The 20025-nt window shown below is 41.2% G+C and overlaps 1 protein-coding gene across 6 annotated transcripts in view; it reads right to left on the reverse strand.

Moving 5' to 3' along the window:
* NBEA (neurobeachin) overlaps positions 1-20025 on the reverse strand; it is an 881324-nt gene that overhangs the window by 646853 nt on the left and 214446 nt on the right. For all 6 annotated transcript variants that reach the window (XM_089690860.1, XM_089690861.1, XM_089690859.1 and 3 more), the window contains exons 2-5: positions 15465-15696; positions 6644-6744; positions 6313-6408; positions 3475-3596 (exon numbers count right to left, since the gene is read on the reverse strand). In XM_089690860.1, the coding sequence (XP_089546986.1) occupies positions 3475-3596; positions 6313-6408; positions 6644-6744; positions 15465-15696 (551 nt within the window). The remainder of the gene's footprint in view (positions 1-3474; positions 3597-6312; positions 6409-6643; positions 6745-15464; positions 15697-20025) is intronic.

The following is a 20025-nucleotide window of genomic DNA, read 5'->3' on the forward strand; positions in this document are numbered from 1 at the left end:
AATATGGTCTTCATGGAAGAGTCATCAGAAGAAAACCTCTTCTACGTCCTCACCACAAAAATCATCGTTTGAACTTTGCAAATGAACATATAGACAAGCCTGATGCATTTTGGAAACAAGTTCTGTGGACCGATGAGGTTAAAATTGAACTTTTTGGCCAGAATGAGCAAAAGTACGTTTGGAGAAGAAGGGGCACAGAATTTAATGAAAAGAACCTCTGTCCAACTGTTAAGAATGGGGTTGGATCAATCATGCTTTGGGGTTGTGTTGCAGCCAGTGGCACAGGGAACATCTCACGAGTAGAAGGAAAAATGGATTCAATAAAATTTCAGCAAATTTTGGATGGTAACTTGATACCATCTGTGAAAAAGCTGAAGTTAAAGAGAGGATGGCTTCTACAAATGGATAATGATCCTAAACACACCTCAAAATCCACGGGGGATTACATCAAGAGGCGTAAACTGAAGGTTTTGCCATGGCCTTCACAATCTCCTGACCTCAACATAATTGAAAATCTATGGATAGACCTTAAAAGAGCAGTGCGTGACAGACAGCCCAGAAATCTCAAAGAACTGGAAGACTTTTGTAAGGAAGAATGGGCAAAGATACCTCAAACAAGAATTGAAAGACTCTTGGCTGGCTACAAAAAGCGTTTACAAGCTGTGATACTTGCCAAAGGGGGCAGTTCAAGATATTAACTCTGCAGGTTGCCCAAACTTTTGCAGACGCCATTTTTTTGTTTTCTGTTATTTTGAAAGTGTAAATGATGGAAATAAAATCTAACTTTTGTTGACACATTATAAGAATGTCTAATCTGTAATTTGATGCCTTTCTGAGATTTTTCCATCTTTCCTTGGCTTCTTTATGCACATTAATACAAATTTTTAGCTGGGGTGCCCAAACTTTCGATCCCCACTGTATATATATATATATATACACACACGCACACATCTATCTCTATATATTTACACCTTTACAATCACTAATGAAAGATGACCATTAGACAAACTGTATAGAAATAAAAATTATGGTCAGTGACTAAATGAAGTGGTTGGCACAATTTATAGATAACTCAAGTAACAGGAAGAGGACCATATCATTTCTCATAGTTTTATCATGATAGGTGTATGTTTAGGGCCCACAAAATAGGAGAAGGCAGAAAAAAATAAAGCCAGCGTACAGACATTAAAGCTGAAGGCAAACCATGACCTATGTTTTAGAGCTGATAGGAGGATGACCAAAATGTTTACATGCACACCTCTTGGATGACCAAAATGTTTACATGCATACCTCTTGGATGACCAAAATGTTTACATGCATACCTCTTGGATGACCAAAAATGTTTACATACACAGCTCTTGGATGACCAAAATGTTTACATGCACACGTCTTGGATGACCAAAATGTTTACATACACAGTTCTTGGATGACCAAAATGTTTACATGCACACCTCTTGGATGACCAAAAATGTTTACATACACAGCTCTTGGATGACCAAAATGTCTACATGCACACCTCTTGGACACTGCATTTAACGCTGCATCACTTTACTAGCCTTAAAACTGAACTTCAATAAAAGTAAAAATTCTCCCTTTCAGTTGGGGTTGTGTCTGCACTGCAAATGCTCCATCTAGGGGAATTTGAAGAGCAGTAGTACGTTTCGTATCTCTGAATTACTAGACTGATCCCTGTAGCCTTTTCTCCCCTGCACTCCAATGTCTAAGGTGTTCTGGCGTCAACAAGAACAATAAAGGGCCGATAGCCCTGCATTGACCACATGGACACCGATGAACAGTCCACTACTGGAGGATAGAGCAGCGCCGTCTGCCAGGGGAGTAGAGGATAGGGTAAGTAAAAGTGCCTTTTCATTCCTTTTAACTACTGAATTGATGAACATCATTCTAAACACTAAATGTTTTTTACCTTAATGCCGTAAGGTTAAAAAACCTTTATGTATCTTAGAATTCCCCCTCAACCCCCTTATACTTACCTGAGCCCAATCTCGATCCAGTGCTATGCATAAGAGCAGCGGCTCTCTCCCTCCCCTCAGTATAAATTGATAGCAGTGGGAGCAACTTGCTCCCGCCGTTGTCAAATTCTGTGATGAGGGAGCAAGGAGCAGGGCAGAGCCACACTGTCTGTGTCAATAGACACAGAGTGGCATGAGAGCAAGCCCACACAAGTGCCTTCATAGAAAGCAGCTTTCTCTGGGGGAACTCAGCAGGGGGGAGCAAGGAACGCTGGATGGGGACCTGAGAAGAGGTGAATCGGGGCTGCTTTGTGCAAAACCTTTGCACAGAGCAAGTAAGTATGACACGTTTTATTATTTTATTTAAAAAAAAAAAAAAAAGATAAAAAACTTTACAACCACTTTAACAGCACTATACTGTAAAATAATAAAGATAATCCCTTCAAACATATTCAAATCAAAACTGATAATGTTACTTCCTGGCAGTACAATTCCTGCCTGTCATCAGAAACAAGGACATTTTCTAACAAGGAATGTCCATGGATGGATTAGAAAGTTAGGATTTGGTCATTGCAAAAATAAAATTAGGGTTAGGCAGTAGGCTTGGAATTACTGTATTTTAGGCATAAGGCATTGAAAAAAAGACAGACCAAGGATCAAGTTACCCTAGGTTCACACCTAAGTGTTTTCCGCTTTACAGAAACGCACTAAAGTCCATTTACCGTGATTTCCTAAGGGACACATTCACATGTCCAAGTTTTCAACCAGTGTGTTTTCTGGAAATGGTCAGGGACTTTTTTGAATGCAAAAAGTTGTGTTTTTGGTTCTACAGACTTGAATGAAAACACTGCAGAAAAGCATATAGTGCATTTTTGCAACGTTTTTGATGCGTTTGCATTTTAAAGCTGCCTAGAAACAAGAAAAAAAAAATGCAAAACGCATTAAAAAAGCGTCACAAACACAAGTGCAAACACGCAAAACGCACAGAAGAAACAGATCAAATGCGAACTGCATACATGTGAACCTAGCCTTGAGGGTACAGAATTAAGGGTGTAAGGAAAAGAGTCAACACTTTGGTTGTTTAATAAAAAATTGCCTAGTTCTATAATGCAAGAAAAAAAAAAGAGCTACAGCGCAAGGTAGTACTTGCGCAGAGAATGAGTCATTCCCCTGTTCTGCAAACACTAATTCCCTGAAGCCATGATCACAGGGCTAAACGAAAAGCAGAGATGTGCTAGGAACGTCACAGCATCCCCATATCAGCTCAGAACAGTGGGCACAGGAGACAGGTTCTTCATACCAGTACTGATATGATGAGGCAAGCAGGAGTCTCATTAAATAAAAAACATACCATCACCTGCAGGATTGGACCAACCAGAACATACAAAATAATTGATCAAAGGAAAACATGGCTGTAATAACCTCAGTAACTTGCTATATTGTCAAGAAACTCTAGAAAGTAAATGGCAGAAGAAACACACCAAGCATCAGATGCACTACTCACCAATAGAGGTAAGGTTTATCCTTGTCAACATTTATATTATTCAATGGATCCATACGAAACCATGTGTTCAGAGTGAAACCATTTTGATAAGGCCACTTGGCAATGGGAGGCAGCGCAATAGCCTGTAAGTTACGAAATAGGAAACAAAAACATTGTTATATATAAAACAGCAACATCAATTGCCTTAGGGGCTCATGTACACTGCAGCTGATAAACTGACGTTCAGGAGTTGTTCAGCGTTTTTTTTCAGCAGCCCCTGAACTCACCCTAATGTTTTCCTATGTGTTCATGTACACATCGTCATTTACAGTCGTTTTTTTGAACGCAGAATACTTGCGTTCAGCAGTCAATTTTATCAGCATTTCAAACGCAAACCGCTTGTAAATGCGACAAATCGCGTTTATAAGCGTTTGCGCTTGAAATTTTTTTTGTAACGCTTCCAGTTCCCAATGCTGTCCAGAGCCTTTTTTCATCATGAAAAATGCATGTAAAGCATTTTCAAGATACTCAGCTGGGCAAAACAATGAAAACAGGATGTTCTTACCAAACTTGTCACACATTGTAATGACCAATCCACACCTCAGACCTCTCCCACCCTTGGAAACAAAAGATATGTTAATGACCATTCACTCCTCAAATTCCTCATGAGGACCCCCCTGCCAGGTGACCTTAATGACTCACTCCAGCAGACACCTTCCCACCCTTGGAAACAACAGAAATATTAATGAGCAACTCGCACCTAATTATCTCAACACATACTGCTGTCTCTGCTTCTACTCTCTGTATTTTTCTAAAATAGTCTGAAATAGTTAATAATTTACCACTTTTCAGTGCATTCTGGGCATTTGGGAGGTTCTCCTGTGCTTATCTTAAAAAAAGTTTCTAAACGCAAACGTTCATAAACGCGCTATGCAAACACGGCTAAACAGATGTTTTTTAACCTACGTTTTCCAGCAGTCAGTTTCCATCGTTCAGAAGTGTCCCGTGTACATGGGGCCTTACTATAAGGTATAGACATGTGAAGGATATGTATTTATGCTCCAATGCCCACTAGAATTCTTTAAAGGAGATGAATTGTTCTAGCGTGGCAAACCTAACAGGCAAATTCTTAACATGAACTACCCTGCCCTGGTACCTGTTGCATCCAAATGTAAGACATGTATTCCTAAATGTCAACATGATGTATAACTAACCAACACAAGATGTTCAGCCATCCACTCTGGGCTTAATGAGTGAAAAAGGATATTAAAGTCATATTAGAAAATAAATAACCTGCCCATAGCCGCCAAGCACATTAGTTGCTTTATTTAACCTGCATTGCAAAAATGGCCTTTGGTAGAAGATTGCTTGGCAACGAGTGCTACATTTCACATCAGACACGTTTCCCTGTTCAAGAACTCTTCTAAAAATCATTTATACCTAAAAATGGACAGATACATCAGAAGTTTTGGGAAACTAAATTTGAATTCTCTTTTGTGAGAAAAAATATTTACTGAAGCAATAAAAAGTTAGGCATGTACCTTTGCAGAGCATAATGAGCAACGGGAAAGGCCAGAGCTGCCCGTTCATGCAAATGTGTCTTGGCTGATAATCTACCTCCTTGGCCTGCCCCTCTTGATCCTGCAACCCCTATGGTTTCTCTAACATTAAAGTGTTATTAAACCTACAACAGTAAATTCAGTCTGTATATGAAGTAAAGCATGCTTGTTATACTCCCTGTGGAACCTAAGGGGTTAATCCTACACATTGTGTAAAAAGGATGTTTGATCCTGTCTTCTCTGATCCTCCCCTTCTACGGTCTCTAATCCATCTGCTGAGAGCACAGAGCTATAGTCACACTGTACATGCTCAGTTGAGTGTGTATGGCTTTTTTTTTTCTTTTGGAGGGTGTATGTGATCAGAACAGGGCCAATTAGCTCTCTCCAGACAGATGGTCAGGAGTTATGCAGCCTCATAGGACAGTCAGAGCAGACAAGATCCTACAAGATTAACCAGTGCTCAGCTGGACACTGATAGAAGTCACAAGACTGCTATATACTGCTGATGAGAAAGATATTTAGCAGTTTATATTTACAAAAATAATTGCACTTCCATGTTGTGTGTACTGTGGGAGACCAGATATAGTGAACACAGGGTCCTGGGTTTAGAAACACTTTGGAGAATAAGGATATCATTTAGTTAAAGTAATCCACACTCTGCAACTTAATGTCTGTGCAATCTGTGTTTTTCTGTCTCTTTGTAACGTCTTCTGCAAGTTCCCGATGCACTTCTTTTCCCCCTCACTTCTGTTTGTTTGAAATATGCAATGCTCATTAGCTGTGGCCTATGCAAAGTAAAAAAAATACCATATAGTCTATAATCCCTAGTCTATCTAGGGATTGAGAGAGGGCGGCTATGCTCCTCCATACAGTGGGACAATAGAGAGTGAGAGTAGCCGCCCTCTAACAGGAATTTGGATTACGACAGCAAAAAAAAAACAAAAAAACGAATAGAGCAATAGAAGGTACTTTTCTGAGTTAGAATGCATTCTTGAACAGAATTTGTTTTGTTTGTTTTTTTCAAACCACAGTTTAATGTCACTTTAAGCACTGTTAACAGCCTTGCCCAGTTTACCTATGAACTATGGAACACATCTATGTTATGGAGAAGGGGGAAGGGGTGTTGGGGTGCCGTAACACACTTTCTGTACTAGGGTGACAATTCTGCTCCTCCACAGGTACAGTACAATGAGCGTTGTCCGCTTAGGACAAGAACTTTCTATTGTGGTTCTTTAAATATTGCAAGTTCTTTAACACAGGAGTAATACTGGCCCAATACTGCATTACAGGAAACACTTACTGCAGCACTCCGTCCTGGGAAATTGAAGAAGGTGTCGGGTCCATGTCTCTGTGGCATCTGATTGAGGACCGATAACAATTTAACCGCATGCCTCGGCTGCCAGAAAGGGAGAGAGAAGCAAATGTGAAGTTATACCAGTCCGACACGTGTCTATAAACAGCAATGGATTGCTGAATACTTAATTAAAGATCAGCTATTTGAGGCTTCTTTATAGAAACGTTCCATTAGTATGAAAAAGACGTTTAATTTTAAAATGCCTCCAGAGACAAATGATGGTAAACGAAAGCTCTAATGCACTGACAAAGATTGCCGGTCTCTGACCGCAGCTTACCCAGATTCCATTTTCTCCCCGCAGCATGCTGAACAGAAGCTTCAGCTCCTTGACGGTGATACTGTAGCTGGCCAGCACTCCCAACATGTCCACCAGAAGATCTTAAAAAGATAAAAATAACATGAACTCAACCTCTGCCTGCCGACTCATAACCACACTTCTACCCCAGTGGGGTGTCCGCCTGACACTTTCAGATAATTCCAACATCTCTAAATCATCTTTCTTTTTCCCTTTATTCTGCCTCCGTATCAAATTTTACAGCTAAATACCCCAGCACATCCTCACAAACCCTCACTGGGAGATCAAAGGGTCAGAAAGACATTCGGAGGCAGTGATATTTCAGAAGACAACAGACTGGGATCAAATGAAATTTGACAGTTTTCTACTCAAAACATAAAAAAAAAATTACACATAGAATAATAAAGCAGAATTCCATCAATTCAATTAACCTGGAGCTCAGACAAACCAGCACAATATTCAGCTTTGCAGAATTTATTCCATATTTCCCTTTTGAATATGTTTAGCCTTAAAGAGCAACTCCAGCTCAAACCTATTTTTCTATAGAGTGTGTGTAAAAGTCAGAACTCGTAATTTGTAATTGCGGTGTACTCTTTGAAGACATTTTTTCTCACTTCCCGTCTCTGTGACACTCATACAAGAATAAGGGGTACAGGGGTATCAATGGGGCAAGAAAGCACAGACAGGTTTTTGGTCTTCTTTGCTTCACAAAAAAGGTTTTTATCTCTGTTGGAGAGATTTCCTGCCACCAATGGCATACCTAGGAGGGGGGGGGGGGGGGGGGTCTGCAAGACCCACATTTTTTTTATTTCTGTGGCTGTAAACACAATGGGGTTGATATACTAAAGGTAAATATACTGTGCACTGCAAGTGCAGTTGCTTCAAAGCTTAGTAAAGCTTCACTTTGGCAGCACAATGGCTAAATGGTTAGCACTTCTGCCTGGCAGTACTAGGGTCATTGGTTTGAATCCCAACCATGGCACCACCTGCCTGGACTTTGCATGTTCTCCCTGTGCCTGCGTGGGTTTCCTCCAGGTACTCTGGATTCCTCCCACACTCCAAAGACATGCTGGTAGGCTAATTGGCTCCTGTCTAAATTGGCCCTAGTATGTGTATGTATGAATGTGAGTTAGGGACCTTAGATTGTACGCTCCTCGAGGGTTAGTGACTGATGTGAATGCAGTATATAGATGTAATATTATATAAACCTTACCACTAACACACGTGTTTTTCATGTTTTTGTGTGGTTTTTATTTGCACATAAAAAAGTTTTTCTTTCTTCTTTTTGGATTCAATTATTGTTATATGACTTAGGTGTCCTTTTATGAACCAGCGGTAATAGATCGCTGCTCAGTTCGCCGGCATTCTCGGAGAACACAGTTCTCCTGTGAATGCCTTTTATGAAGCAGTTCTCCGAAGGAAGGGAGAACGGTCTACAAACGCTAGAGAACGGTCTACAAACGCAGGAAAACGGCTGATTTTACTATAATCTCACGAGATTACAGTAAGAGATCAGTTTACTAAGCAGAGGTAAATTATCGCTGCTTAGTTTGCGGTCCCTCTGATTCTCCAGCTCTGGGCTGGAGAATCTGGAGGGAGAACACAGATCTCCAGTGAAGGGCTGAACATGTTCTCCGCTGATCTCCTGAGTCTCATAAACTGTGAATGACCAGAGAATGGCTGCGATCCTCTGAATCGCAGCTATTCTCTGTGTCATAAACGGACACCTAAGTTACTGTTTACTGTTTATTGAGGATAATACACTATCCAGTTTTTCTTTTTTTTGAGGTACACAGCAATTTTGAAGTTACACAGTGATTTTGAATCAGAATTTGGATGAATAATTTTTGGATTTTGATTTTTGTGTATTTTTGACATTTCATGGACACTGGAAAGGTTTATATAATATTTTGGACTTTCAAGGGTGAAAGTGGGACTTTTAAGTGTCACTACACAGGGTGTTTATTTTATTATATCACAGTGTATTATAGATTTCATTTTGCCTACCGATTTATATTTCATATATAGATGTAAAGCACTGTGTGAATTGACAGTGCTATATAAGTACCTGGAATAAATAAATAACTTTGCAAAGAATATCCAATCACATGCAAGGAAAACAAAAAAAAAAACAGCATTTCAGCTTGCACATGATTGGATGTTAGAAATCAGCAGAACTCCCCTTCATTTCAGAGCTTTCCCTTAGATCTAGAGTAACTGGACTTGCAGTGCACAGACTATTTGCCTTTAGTAAATCACCCCCATGGTCACTTGGTCGCTGACACTAGGCAGGGTCAGTTTTCTTACGTCCCACCTACTGACAGCAGTCACAGCACACTGCTATGTCTCCCACTTTGCAGGTGCCCGACTCTTCCCTTGAGTCTGCACAACAGCAGCCGGGGGCCACATGATGAACTGCAGCACAGTGGGAGACACTTGGCTCTGAAGAGGGTTCATTACTCGAAATGCATAAGTAAGGACGCTGTGGAGACTTCCCATACCACTGGCAGGGTACCGAGGACCTAGAGGCAGTCTTGTTTGCATCCTACTATAAGCCTGTGTATTACATGTGTTTGTGAGCAGAAGTCCTACTTTTTATATTGCATTAAATGGTGTCTTTTGGCAATGCACTAGGTTGGTGCGCCCTCTTTCTTTAATTATTAATTCCAGTTATGAGAGGACACCCACAGTCCTGAAAGGGCAGCAAGACCTTTTGGCACCATACCCAATAGCCAGATAAGCGCATTATACTCTTAAGCTCTGCACTTAAGTGCAGGAGGTTGTGTTATTGTCTTTACATACTGAGAGGAGCCAGGAGTGTTCCTGTTGGAGTAGGTGAGTAACGTTACACTTTCAATCTGTGACTCAAAATTCTTATTCTGGAAGAGATCTGTTAGATTAATACAGGTACTTGTATAGCGCCGTCAATTTACGCAGCACTTTACACATATATTGTACATTCACATCAGTCCCTAAGCCTCAAGGGGCGTACAAGCTAAGGTCCCTAAACTTGCATTCATACACATACTAGGGGCAATTTAGACAGGAACCAATTAATCTACCAGCATGTCTTTGGAGTGTGGGAGGAAACCAGAGTACCCGGAGGAAACCCACTCGGGCACAGGGATAACATGCAAACTCCAGGCCGGTGGTGGTGCCATGGTTGGGATTCGAACCAACGACCCTAGTACTGCCAGGCAGAAGTGCTAACCATTTAGCCACTGTGCTGCTCATAGCCACTGTGCTGCTCATAGCCACTGTGCTGCCCATAATCATTTAATAGAACAATAATCTGGCATTTTGGGGTAGATTACAAGCACCCACTAGCTCAGTAATGTTTGGGCCCATTCACTCTGCCCACACACGAAATCCTCCAGCTTCCATCTGCAATGAGGGATGGTGTTATGTACATTTCAGTGCATCAAATGTTTTTATTTTTTTGCCAACTTTAACTAAAGTGCACAAAATGCATTTATGTCACCACACAGCAGCACACTACAGAATGCCTGCACTTTACTGTAGCTCACTGCACCACACGTCTGGGCTGCATTACAGTGCAAATGGGGCACATGGATAACAAGAGTTTTCTATGAACCCAGTGGTGACTGGCATTTATCCAGTGCAGAAACACGCCAGTCACCGCATACGTGTAAAGGAGCCTTAAATGTAAGTCAAAATTTTTTTCTGACCTTCTCAACTCACTCCTTCCTCTGGTCCATGTTCAGTGTACAATACCCAAGAGTAAATTTAAAACAATATAAGAACCCTTTCACTCCCCAACACTAGAAAAGCAGGAAAGGTACAGTCAGGTCCATAAATATTGGGACATCGACACAATTCTAACATTTTTGGCTCTATACACCACAATGGATTTGAAATGAAACGAGCAAGATGTGCTTTAACTGCAGACTGTCAGCTTTAATTTGAGGGTATTTACATCCAAATCAGGTGAACGGTGTAGGAATTACAAGAGTTTGTATATGTGCGTCCCACTTGTTAAGGGACCAAAAATAATGGGACAGAATAATAGTCATAAATCAAACTTTCACTTTTTAATACTTGGTTGCAAATCCTTTGCAGTCAATTACAGCCTGAAGTCTGGAACGCATAGACATCACCAGACGCTGGGTTTCATCCCTGGAGATGCTCTGCCAGGCCTCTACTGCAAGTGTCTTCAGTTCCTGCTTGTTCTTGGGGCATTTTCCCTTCAGTTTTGTCTTCAGCAAGTGAAATGCTCAATCGGATTCAGGTCAGGTGATGGACTTGGCCATTGCATAACATTCCACTTCTTTCCCTTAAAAAACTCTTTGGTTGCTTTTGCAGTATGCTTTGGGTCATTGTCCATCTGCACTGTGAAGCGTCCAATGAGTTCTGAAGCATTTGGCTGAATATGAGCAGATAATATTCCCGAAACACTTCACAATTCATCCGGCTGCTTCTGTCAGCAGTCACATCATCAATAAATACAAGAGAAGCAGTTCCATTGGCAGCCATACATGCCCACGCCATGACACTACCACCACCATGCTTCACTGATGAGGTGGTATGCTTAGGATCATGAGCAGTTCCTTCTCCATACTCTTCTCTTCCCATCACTCTGGTACAAGTTGATCTTGGTCTCATCTGTCCATAGGATGTTGTTGCAGAACTGTGAAGGCTTTTTTAGATGTCGTTTGGCAAACTCTAATCTGGCCTTCCTGTTTTTGAGGCTCACCAATGGTTTACATCTCGTGGTGAACCCTCTGTATTCACTCTGGTGAAGTCTTCTCTTGATTGTTGACTTTGACACACATACACCTACCTCCTGGAGAGTGTTCTTGATCTGGCCAACTGTTGTGAAGGGCGTTTTCTTCACCAGGGAAAGAATTCTTTGGTCATCCACCACAGGTGTTTCTGTGGTCTTCCGGGACTTTTGGTGTTGCTGAGCTCACTGGTGCGTTCCTTCTTTTTAAGAATGTTCCAAACAGTTGTTTTGGCCACGCCTAATGTTTTTGCTATCTCTCTGATGGGTTTGTTTTGTTTTTCAGCGTAATGATGGCTTGCTTCACTGATAGTGACAGCTCTTTGGATCTCATCTTGAGAGTTGACAGCAACAGATTCCAAATGCAAATAGCACACTTGAAATGAACTCTGGACCTTTTATCTGCTCATTGTAATTGGGATAATGAGGGAATAACACACACCTGGCCATGAAACAGCTGAGAAGCCAATTGTCCCATTACTTTTGGTCTCTTAACAAGTGGGAGGCACATATGCAAACTGTTGTAATTCCTACACCGTTCACCTGATTTGGATGTAAATACCCTCAAATTAAAGCTGACAGTCTGCAGTAAAAGCACATCTTGTTTGTTTCATTTCAAATCCATTGTGGTGGTGTATAGAGCCAAACATGTTAGATTTGTGTCGATGTCCCAATATTTATGGACCTGACTGTAAATTGGGACTTCAAAGTGGTTCTAAAGGCTGAAGGTTTTTTACCTTCATGCATTCGAAACCTTCACAACTGTGTCTGAGACACACGGATGAACTCTAAACTCCTGTGTAAAAGTTTCCTCCAAATGGTAGCAATGCATGTGATAGTACTAGCACTGTGATACACAAAAATATATGACTTAATATATAAAATGGATCATAGGTACTTATGTTATACATATTTGTAGAGTGCATCAGTTGAAAATATGTGATATGTGTAAAATCAACTATTGATTTACAATCAGATGGATATTGTTTCATTATCAGAGATGGAGAAGAGTGGTGCAGAGGTCAGAGATGAGGAGGGGTGGAAGAGGGATGTGGACAGCTTGTGAAAGAGAGCTGAACCCTGCACACAGCACACTCCAGAACCCTGCACTCTGCACACAGCACACTCCTGAACCCTGCACACAACGCACTCCTGAACCCTGAATTGTATACATAATGCACCCCTGAACTCTGCACTATGCACTCAAACTTTGCACTCCGTATATAGCGCATCCCAAACACTCTGCATATAATGCACTCCTGGTATTTATTGCCCCTTCAAATCCTCCTACTGTTAGAGCACAGGTACAGGAACTCACCCAAATTGCACTGAGGAAAAAAGTATTGGATACATTTCTATAGTCTTAAAGTGATAATGAAGGCAATATTAAAAAAAAAAAAAAACATTTATACTTACCTGCTCTGTGCGGTGGTTTTGCACAGAGCAGCCCCGATCCTCCTCTTCTCGGACCCCTCCCTCCTGCCGATTACTCCCCCAGAGCAAGAAGCTTGTTATGGGGGTTCCTGAGCCGCTGCTCTGTGTGCCCATTCACACAGAGCTGTGGCTTGGACCCACCCAGTTTTTCTACTCACTGGCTCACTGGATGTGATTGAAAGCAGTGGGAGCCAATTGCTCCCGCTGCTGTCACAGCAAATGAGGAGGCAGAATCCCCAAGGAGCCAAGGATCTCGTGCACATTTCTGGATTGCGATGGAATTCAGGTAAGTATTGGGGGGGCTGGGGGGGGCTGCACAATAAAGGTTTTTTACCTTCATACATAGAATGCATGAAGGTAAAAGCTGTGAGCCTTTACAACCATTTTAAGATACAACTGGCCCTTTGAGGACAACCATAATGCTGATGTGGCACGTGATGAAAATGGGTTTGAAATTTGAGTTAGAAGACATTTTATTTCACTAATGCCTTAAAAAACAAAATAATGTGCACAAGTTTTCGGAATTGTCTCTGGTCATCTATTAGAAGCATAAGCATGTGAACAGCCAGCAGCTTTCATCACCTCCAGTAAGAACCATTATTAATACAGCAAATTATGCAAAAGGACAGCCACAGCAGATCAAAGGTCCCGAATCTTAATTTATGACTAGTACTCAACTACGGTAATGGTGAATAAAATTCATCATTCAATGACCCCAATTATTTCATCAATTTGCTCATTTAGAACAATTAGCTTGTCTTTGCACAGTGTGGTCTCTCAATCGGTGACGCTCAGATCCAGTTCTCCAAGGCTCCCAACAGTGCATATTTTTAGTTTTCTTGAGACTTAAAAGGTGAAATAATTGCAGAGCAATTGCAGGCAACAAAAGAAGCTAGTCAACGAGCTACTAATTCTATTCAGACAAAAATTAATTTCTCTCCGCTTGCTGTATCAGTAACCACATTTAAATATCCAAGGCAGGTTTAAATATGATTGGTGGCTTTAAGAAATTTTTAATGGTGAAATTTTTAGGGTAATTAAAGTATACCTGAAATCAACAAGTGAAGATTTTCAATGTTACACAGCATTTGAAATTAAAACTGGGCCTAAGCATTACCCTGAAAAATGTACCTTTTGTCTTGAAATTTTCCTGAAATATAGTAGTGCACATCTTGTGCCTGTAGGCTCTCTTGTGCTTGAGCCTCATCGCTGTAAGTGGCAGATCATCTAAACCATTCCTGCCTCTGATTGCTAGTTTCAGATTTGGTGAAGTCCCTGTCATGCGGCTCACTATTTTGCTGCAGAGAAAGCTTTACTTTAGAACCTATCCGTTATCAGACCATCAGTCAGTAGGTAACCAAGATAAAGGTGATAGCCTTTGATAGCCCTGCTCCTTTATCAGGATGTTGGCCTCCGCTAAAGATAGCCATAGGTGGTTGGAATCTTGGCCGGTTGAGCAGGAACCGGTCGAGATTCAAACCATGTATGGGCAGACTGAATGTACCCAAGTTGATTGATCAAGCAACTTGGTACAAGCAGCCCCGTAGGATTTTGCAAGCGATTATTGGGGTGGCTACCCTCACCAGGAGAACAAAACGGCTCCACAGGAGGGATTCCCCCACCAACACTGACTGTACTGACAGGGAATTGAGCGATTTTCTTTCCTGCAACCCATGGCTGCAGGAAAGAAAATGTTTCCATCTATAGTCGGTTTTAGAGACAGTTCAAAGTAAGGCAAAGTCAGTCAAGTACTAAGGTTCATGTTTCTGCCAATCTGACTGATGCTGGTCAAGAAAGGTCTACATGTATGCATTAGTAAATTTTAAAAATAGTCAAATTCTGTCTGCTAGACATTCAGATCTGTATTCAATCTTGCTGCCCATGTTCAATCAATAGGAAAATGAATCAGATTTTTCTCCATGAAAGGCAAAATAGGCTCATGATGGTTTGCACTCAAACACAGAGATTACCGGAAATAGCAGGAAAGTAGAACGTTTCTTTTGATTTGGAAAACACATAACAGGATGCCATAATATTTGTGGGCAGACAAGAGAATGAAGATCAGGAAAGCAGTCTGACATCCAAAACCCATGAAAGTCTTATCTGACTGTGAATGAGCACAAGTAAAAACATGATTCCTAACATACTGTATATAAGATATGCATGGCTGAACCTTCCGTTCAGCCACATGAAAAACCTGTGAAGGGCAAAAAATTATACATTGAGAATGACATCTCTAGAGTGTCTAAACCAACCTTTGAACCCTTTAAATAATTTTCAGGTCTCAGGGTACCCTTTGAAAGCATAGTCTGTCAGAGATCATTATGAAAATGTCTCTTACAATGGTGGTGGGAAGTATGGCCCCTTACAGTAGTAGCCAAAATGACCCCCTGCCTAGTGACAATGAACCTGGAACTATGCAGGCATCATCAAATGGGATGTCATTTAGCCACAGCTCTAGGAACTCTTAGCCACCCCTGGAAGAACCTTAGGGTTCCACAAAATCCTAGTAGAGAATGGCTAGTCTAATGTGTCCCAAGTCAGTTGGTTCCTCCATTAGGATTTAATTAATTTATTCTGAGACAAAACAGAGACAAATGATAAAACAGTACATTTTTATTTAGATACCTGCGATCATGTCATCCACAGAACTCATTTTTAGCAGCACTTGCTCAATGAGGCCGACCTCAGTGCTGGTCTGTAAGTTGCGAACACTCTTCCGTAGAATGGCGGTAAACATGCTCCAAATCTCGGCCTGGCACGTCACATCACAGTGCTCCAACAGTTCCGACATGCAGGTAATGCTCTCTGCATCTTGAATAATAAAATTCATCTCTAGATCAAACTCGCCACCGACCAACTGCAGAAAAAAACAAGTATGGCATATATTAACATCCACTATATTCACTCACATACAGAATAGAAATGTACATGAAAGCCCACCTTCAAATGAAAAGAAATATACTTGGCAACATTCTATGGAAAATAAGTCAATTAGATTTATTAGTTACCAAAATATGAAAAGAAGATCAAAAAGTCAGTATAGGAATTAAACATTTAATTCAAATGAATAATTTCAAATAAATGACAAATGTTAATCCTTTTGTGAAGGTAACACATGAGAATATTATTTGTCAATAGAAACTGGCCATGCATACATATGCACACCTGCCCTAAACACGTAAGCTACATTGGCTTGAATAGCTCTTTTGTATGATAAATGCCTGCCAGTTTGATGGCAACAGAAGACAACGGGGCATTCCAACACACCGACAACTTTTACTTTGGTTTTGGTACAGTCTGATGAGCTGAATTATGCATCAGTGACGAAATCTTCTAACAGTCTCTGGTTCTGCTCTCTGCACCAGACAGATTCTCTACCACGGCTGCATTAGGATATTCATAATGCTTGATTTTCAATTAAACTACAAAAGGACTTGTAAGTTTTACCAGAAGAAAAGAATCAATGTATTCCTGTGTGGTTACAAAAGCCAGTGAGTGATTAAACTCACCAGCATCACCAAAAATTAAAAATCAGGAGCCACACGTGACATGTTAAGGCATCTATTCAGGTTTTTGTAAATTACACTAGAAGAATGTATGTATGTGTGTGTATATATATATATATATATATATATATATATATATATACATACATATATATATACACATACATATATATATACACACACACACACACACACACACAGTAAGAACCTGAAAAAGGTAACCCTCCCTTACTCTATTCCAAAACAATTCATACTGCGTTACGGCTCATGTACACGGGGCATTTGGAAAACACTTCTGAACGACGGAAACTGACTGCTGGAAAACGTAGGTTAAAAAACGTCAGTTTAGCTGAGTTTGCATACAGCGTTTATGCGCGTTTATGAGCATTTGCGTTTAGAAGCGTTTATTTAAAAATAACCTCAGGAGACCTTCCAAAATGCCCAGAATGCACTGAAAAACAGTAAAAAATTAACTATTTCAGAGATTTTGAGAGAAATAGAGATAGCAGAAGCAGAGAGCAGTATGTGTTGAGATGACCTGTCTTTTCTGGTTGCATTCACTATGGATCCCATCATGAGCATAATGCAGCACGTTCTGCCATTTCATCCTTCACGCGAAACCTGGAACTGACTGCACTGGTGTACTAGTACCTGGAAAATGCTTTGCATGCAATTCTGATGATGAAAAAAGGCTCTGGACAGCATCTGGACATGGAACAGTTAAAAAACGCTTCTAAACGCAAATGCTTATAAACGCGGTTAACCGCATTTACATGCCTTTACAAGCATTTGGCGTTTGAAACTCTGGTAAAATCTACTCCTGAACGCAAATTCAGTGCATTCAAAAACATGACTGTAAACTCAACTGCCTGTAAAAGACTGTAAATGACTGTGTGTACATGGACACATAGGAAAACAATAGGGAGAGTTCAGGAGCTGCTGAACATCAGTTTATGAGCTGCAGTGCACATGAGCCCTTAAAGTATAACTAAAGGCAACATTTCTTGAAGAGGGATTAGATTTCCTGTCAGGATTTCAGTGCTATATATGCCCCCATTAGGGAGATTCACTAAGGACTTGTACACACTTGACTCAAAATACTAACATTTAAACTGTGGGGCAGCACAATGGCTAAATGGTTAGCACTTCCGCCTGGCAGTACTAGCGTCATCGGTTCGAATCCCAACCACGGTACCACCTGCCTGCAGTGTGCATGTTCTCCCTGTGCCTGCGTGGGTTTCCTCCAAGTGCACCGGTTTCCTCCCACACTCCAAAGACAAGCTTAATTGGATCCTGTCTAAATTGGCCCTAGTATGTGTATATATGAATGTGAGTTAGAGACCTTAGATTGTATGCCGCTTGAGGGTTAGGGACTGATGTGAATGTACAATATATATATATATATGTGTGTGTAAAGCGCTGCATAAATGGACGGTGCTATATAAGTACCTGAAATAAATAAATAAAACTCACATAGCGTTAATGCGTGTTAATAGGTGCGATTGACTTGCAAAAAGAAAATGCTTAAAACGCTCTCCAAACACCCTATGTGCGTTTTTGACGCATGTTAAAACTGCACCACAAACATGTATAATAAACTGTAATGTTGTTAACGAACTGCAACCACACCACAACCGCCTTGCAAATGCCTGCCTGTTTGCAGAGCGTTACCATAGACCTGAATGAGAGGCGCTGAAAGGCTTCAAACTCATTCAGACTCGAGGCTTCCATTTTGAAGCGAAGTGACACGACGCTAACGCTTCATGTTTTGGCTTGATAATGCGATAGTTTTCCATAGTATCATTTGAATAGGCGTTTGAGGAGCTCTAAAAACACCCCTCAATCGCCTGCTTTCAATGCCAGTGTGAACTTAGCCTAATAGGGAGAGTTAAATAAAACCCTAAAATTTTATGTTAACACCAGCACAGAAATAGAGAGGACACTAGTTCTGGTGACACCCTGGGATTCTCTCACTTTGGAGGGATTTCCTCTCAGTTCCCGTTTCGGCAACGGGACGAAGTGAAATATCCCCAATGGGACACAGATAGAAAAATAAATTTCCCTTAATCTATACAAAATAAAAAATGTGCCTTTAGTTCTACCTTTAAGGATATGTTAATTGGAAAAAAATGCAGGTAAAAGAAATGTACGTTTATTATTTTTTTTTCTTAGGAGCTTGCAGATCATTGTATCCGCAGTCAGCCGATGACAGTTACTGAAGTGCAGGAAGAATAATGAACTACAGTGGTCTGTTACTGCAGCGGTGGCAGACCAGACTTGTAGTTCATTCATTCATAGACCTGTGTGAATGAGTGACGTGGCTCAGTGGGCGAAGCTCCGCACACTTGTGATGTTAATATATTATGACAGCGGGTGCTGGGAAAGGATCCCCTGCCCGCTGTCATAGGACAGCATGCGAGGAGAGGTGCACAGTAACATGTTACACCCTAGATATGAGTGTAACATGTTACCAAAGACTTCAAACAGTAGTTGTGCTGATGCCGTACCACATATAACGTGCTTCTTTACTCTCCACTCCCTGAAGAAAAAGTGCAGTTTAATATCAAATGAACTTCTGATCCCTGTAAAATACACAAGCATCTTAAGCTGCAAATTGGATCATCCTTAAGATACTCAGCGTCATTGACTGTTTGAAGCTGAAAATTAATCTGCTTATATGTGCCTTCCATTGTTCCTCTTTTTCCCATCAATATGCTAATAACATTTATTAGAAGAAAAAAAATTCTATTTTTATTACATCCTTTGGTGTCATCACTGTGCTTCTCTATGGAATACAGTTAGACCATGGCTGATGGGAGGGGCCTGCAGGATGCTGTACAGTATGTCATTTACATAAAACATCACAGCACCCAGCCCCAGTACTGCTCTCTAGAGCCCTGATGCAAGCAGAGGGCTGGCTCTTGAGTAGAGTAATGCAAATGTCAAATGCCTTGTTGGGTAAATGTCAGTCTGGAGGGGTGGGAGTTAGAGAAGGCTGCAATTACATGCAGGCCATCCTAGACAAAGCTCACGTCAGATGCTGGGCCTCTGTTTCTGAAAGGAATCCAATGAATGAAAGGGTGGGCCAGGAACAGCAAAGACATCCAGAGATTCACCATTTTTTTTCCAATCCACCAGCAGGCTGAACAAAAAAAACAAATGGATTCCACACGAGCAAGGTGGGTAGAGGAAACCTCCGAGCTGGGACATTGTACTTTGACAGCACAACTCTCTGCTGTCAGAATACACTGATCAGAGGCAGTGGCGTCCCGAGAAAGGTACGGGGGGTGCGGGTCGAACCGGGTGACACTGGACTCGCTCCACGAAAAGGTAAGTTGTAAAGCAAGCCAATGATGTCCGCAGGATAGATCTGATCCTGCGGGGATCATCAGCTTTCTTTACAACTTACCTTTTCGTGGAGCGGGTCCGGTGTCACCCCATATAGGTTGCATGCCAACGATCCCCGCAGGATGGATCGGATCTGCAGATTGGGGAGGATAATGGACTCAGACTCCGACTTTTTGAGACGAGTTGACCCAAACTATTTCCATTACAGAATGCTGCCTGTGCTGTAATGGACTATAGTAGCATTAACTACATACAGTAAGCAGCAGGGGTGTCCCTAGGGTTGGTGTCACCCAGTGTGATAACACTTAGTGACACCCCCTCTGACGATCCCC

This window comes from Staurois parvus, unplaced genomic scaffold, assembly GCF_062004578.1.
Source record: "Staurois parvus isolate SC_StPar_1 unplaced genomic scaffold, SC_StPar_1.0 ptg000544l, whole genome shotgun sequence".
In the NCBI taxonomy this organism is placed as follows: Eukaryota; Metazoa; Chordata; class Amphibia; order Anura; family Ranidae; genus Staurois; species Staurois parvus.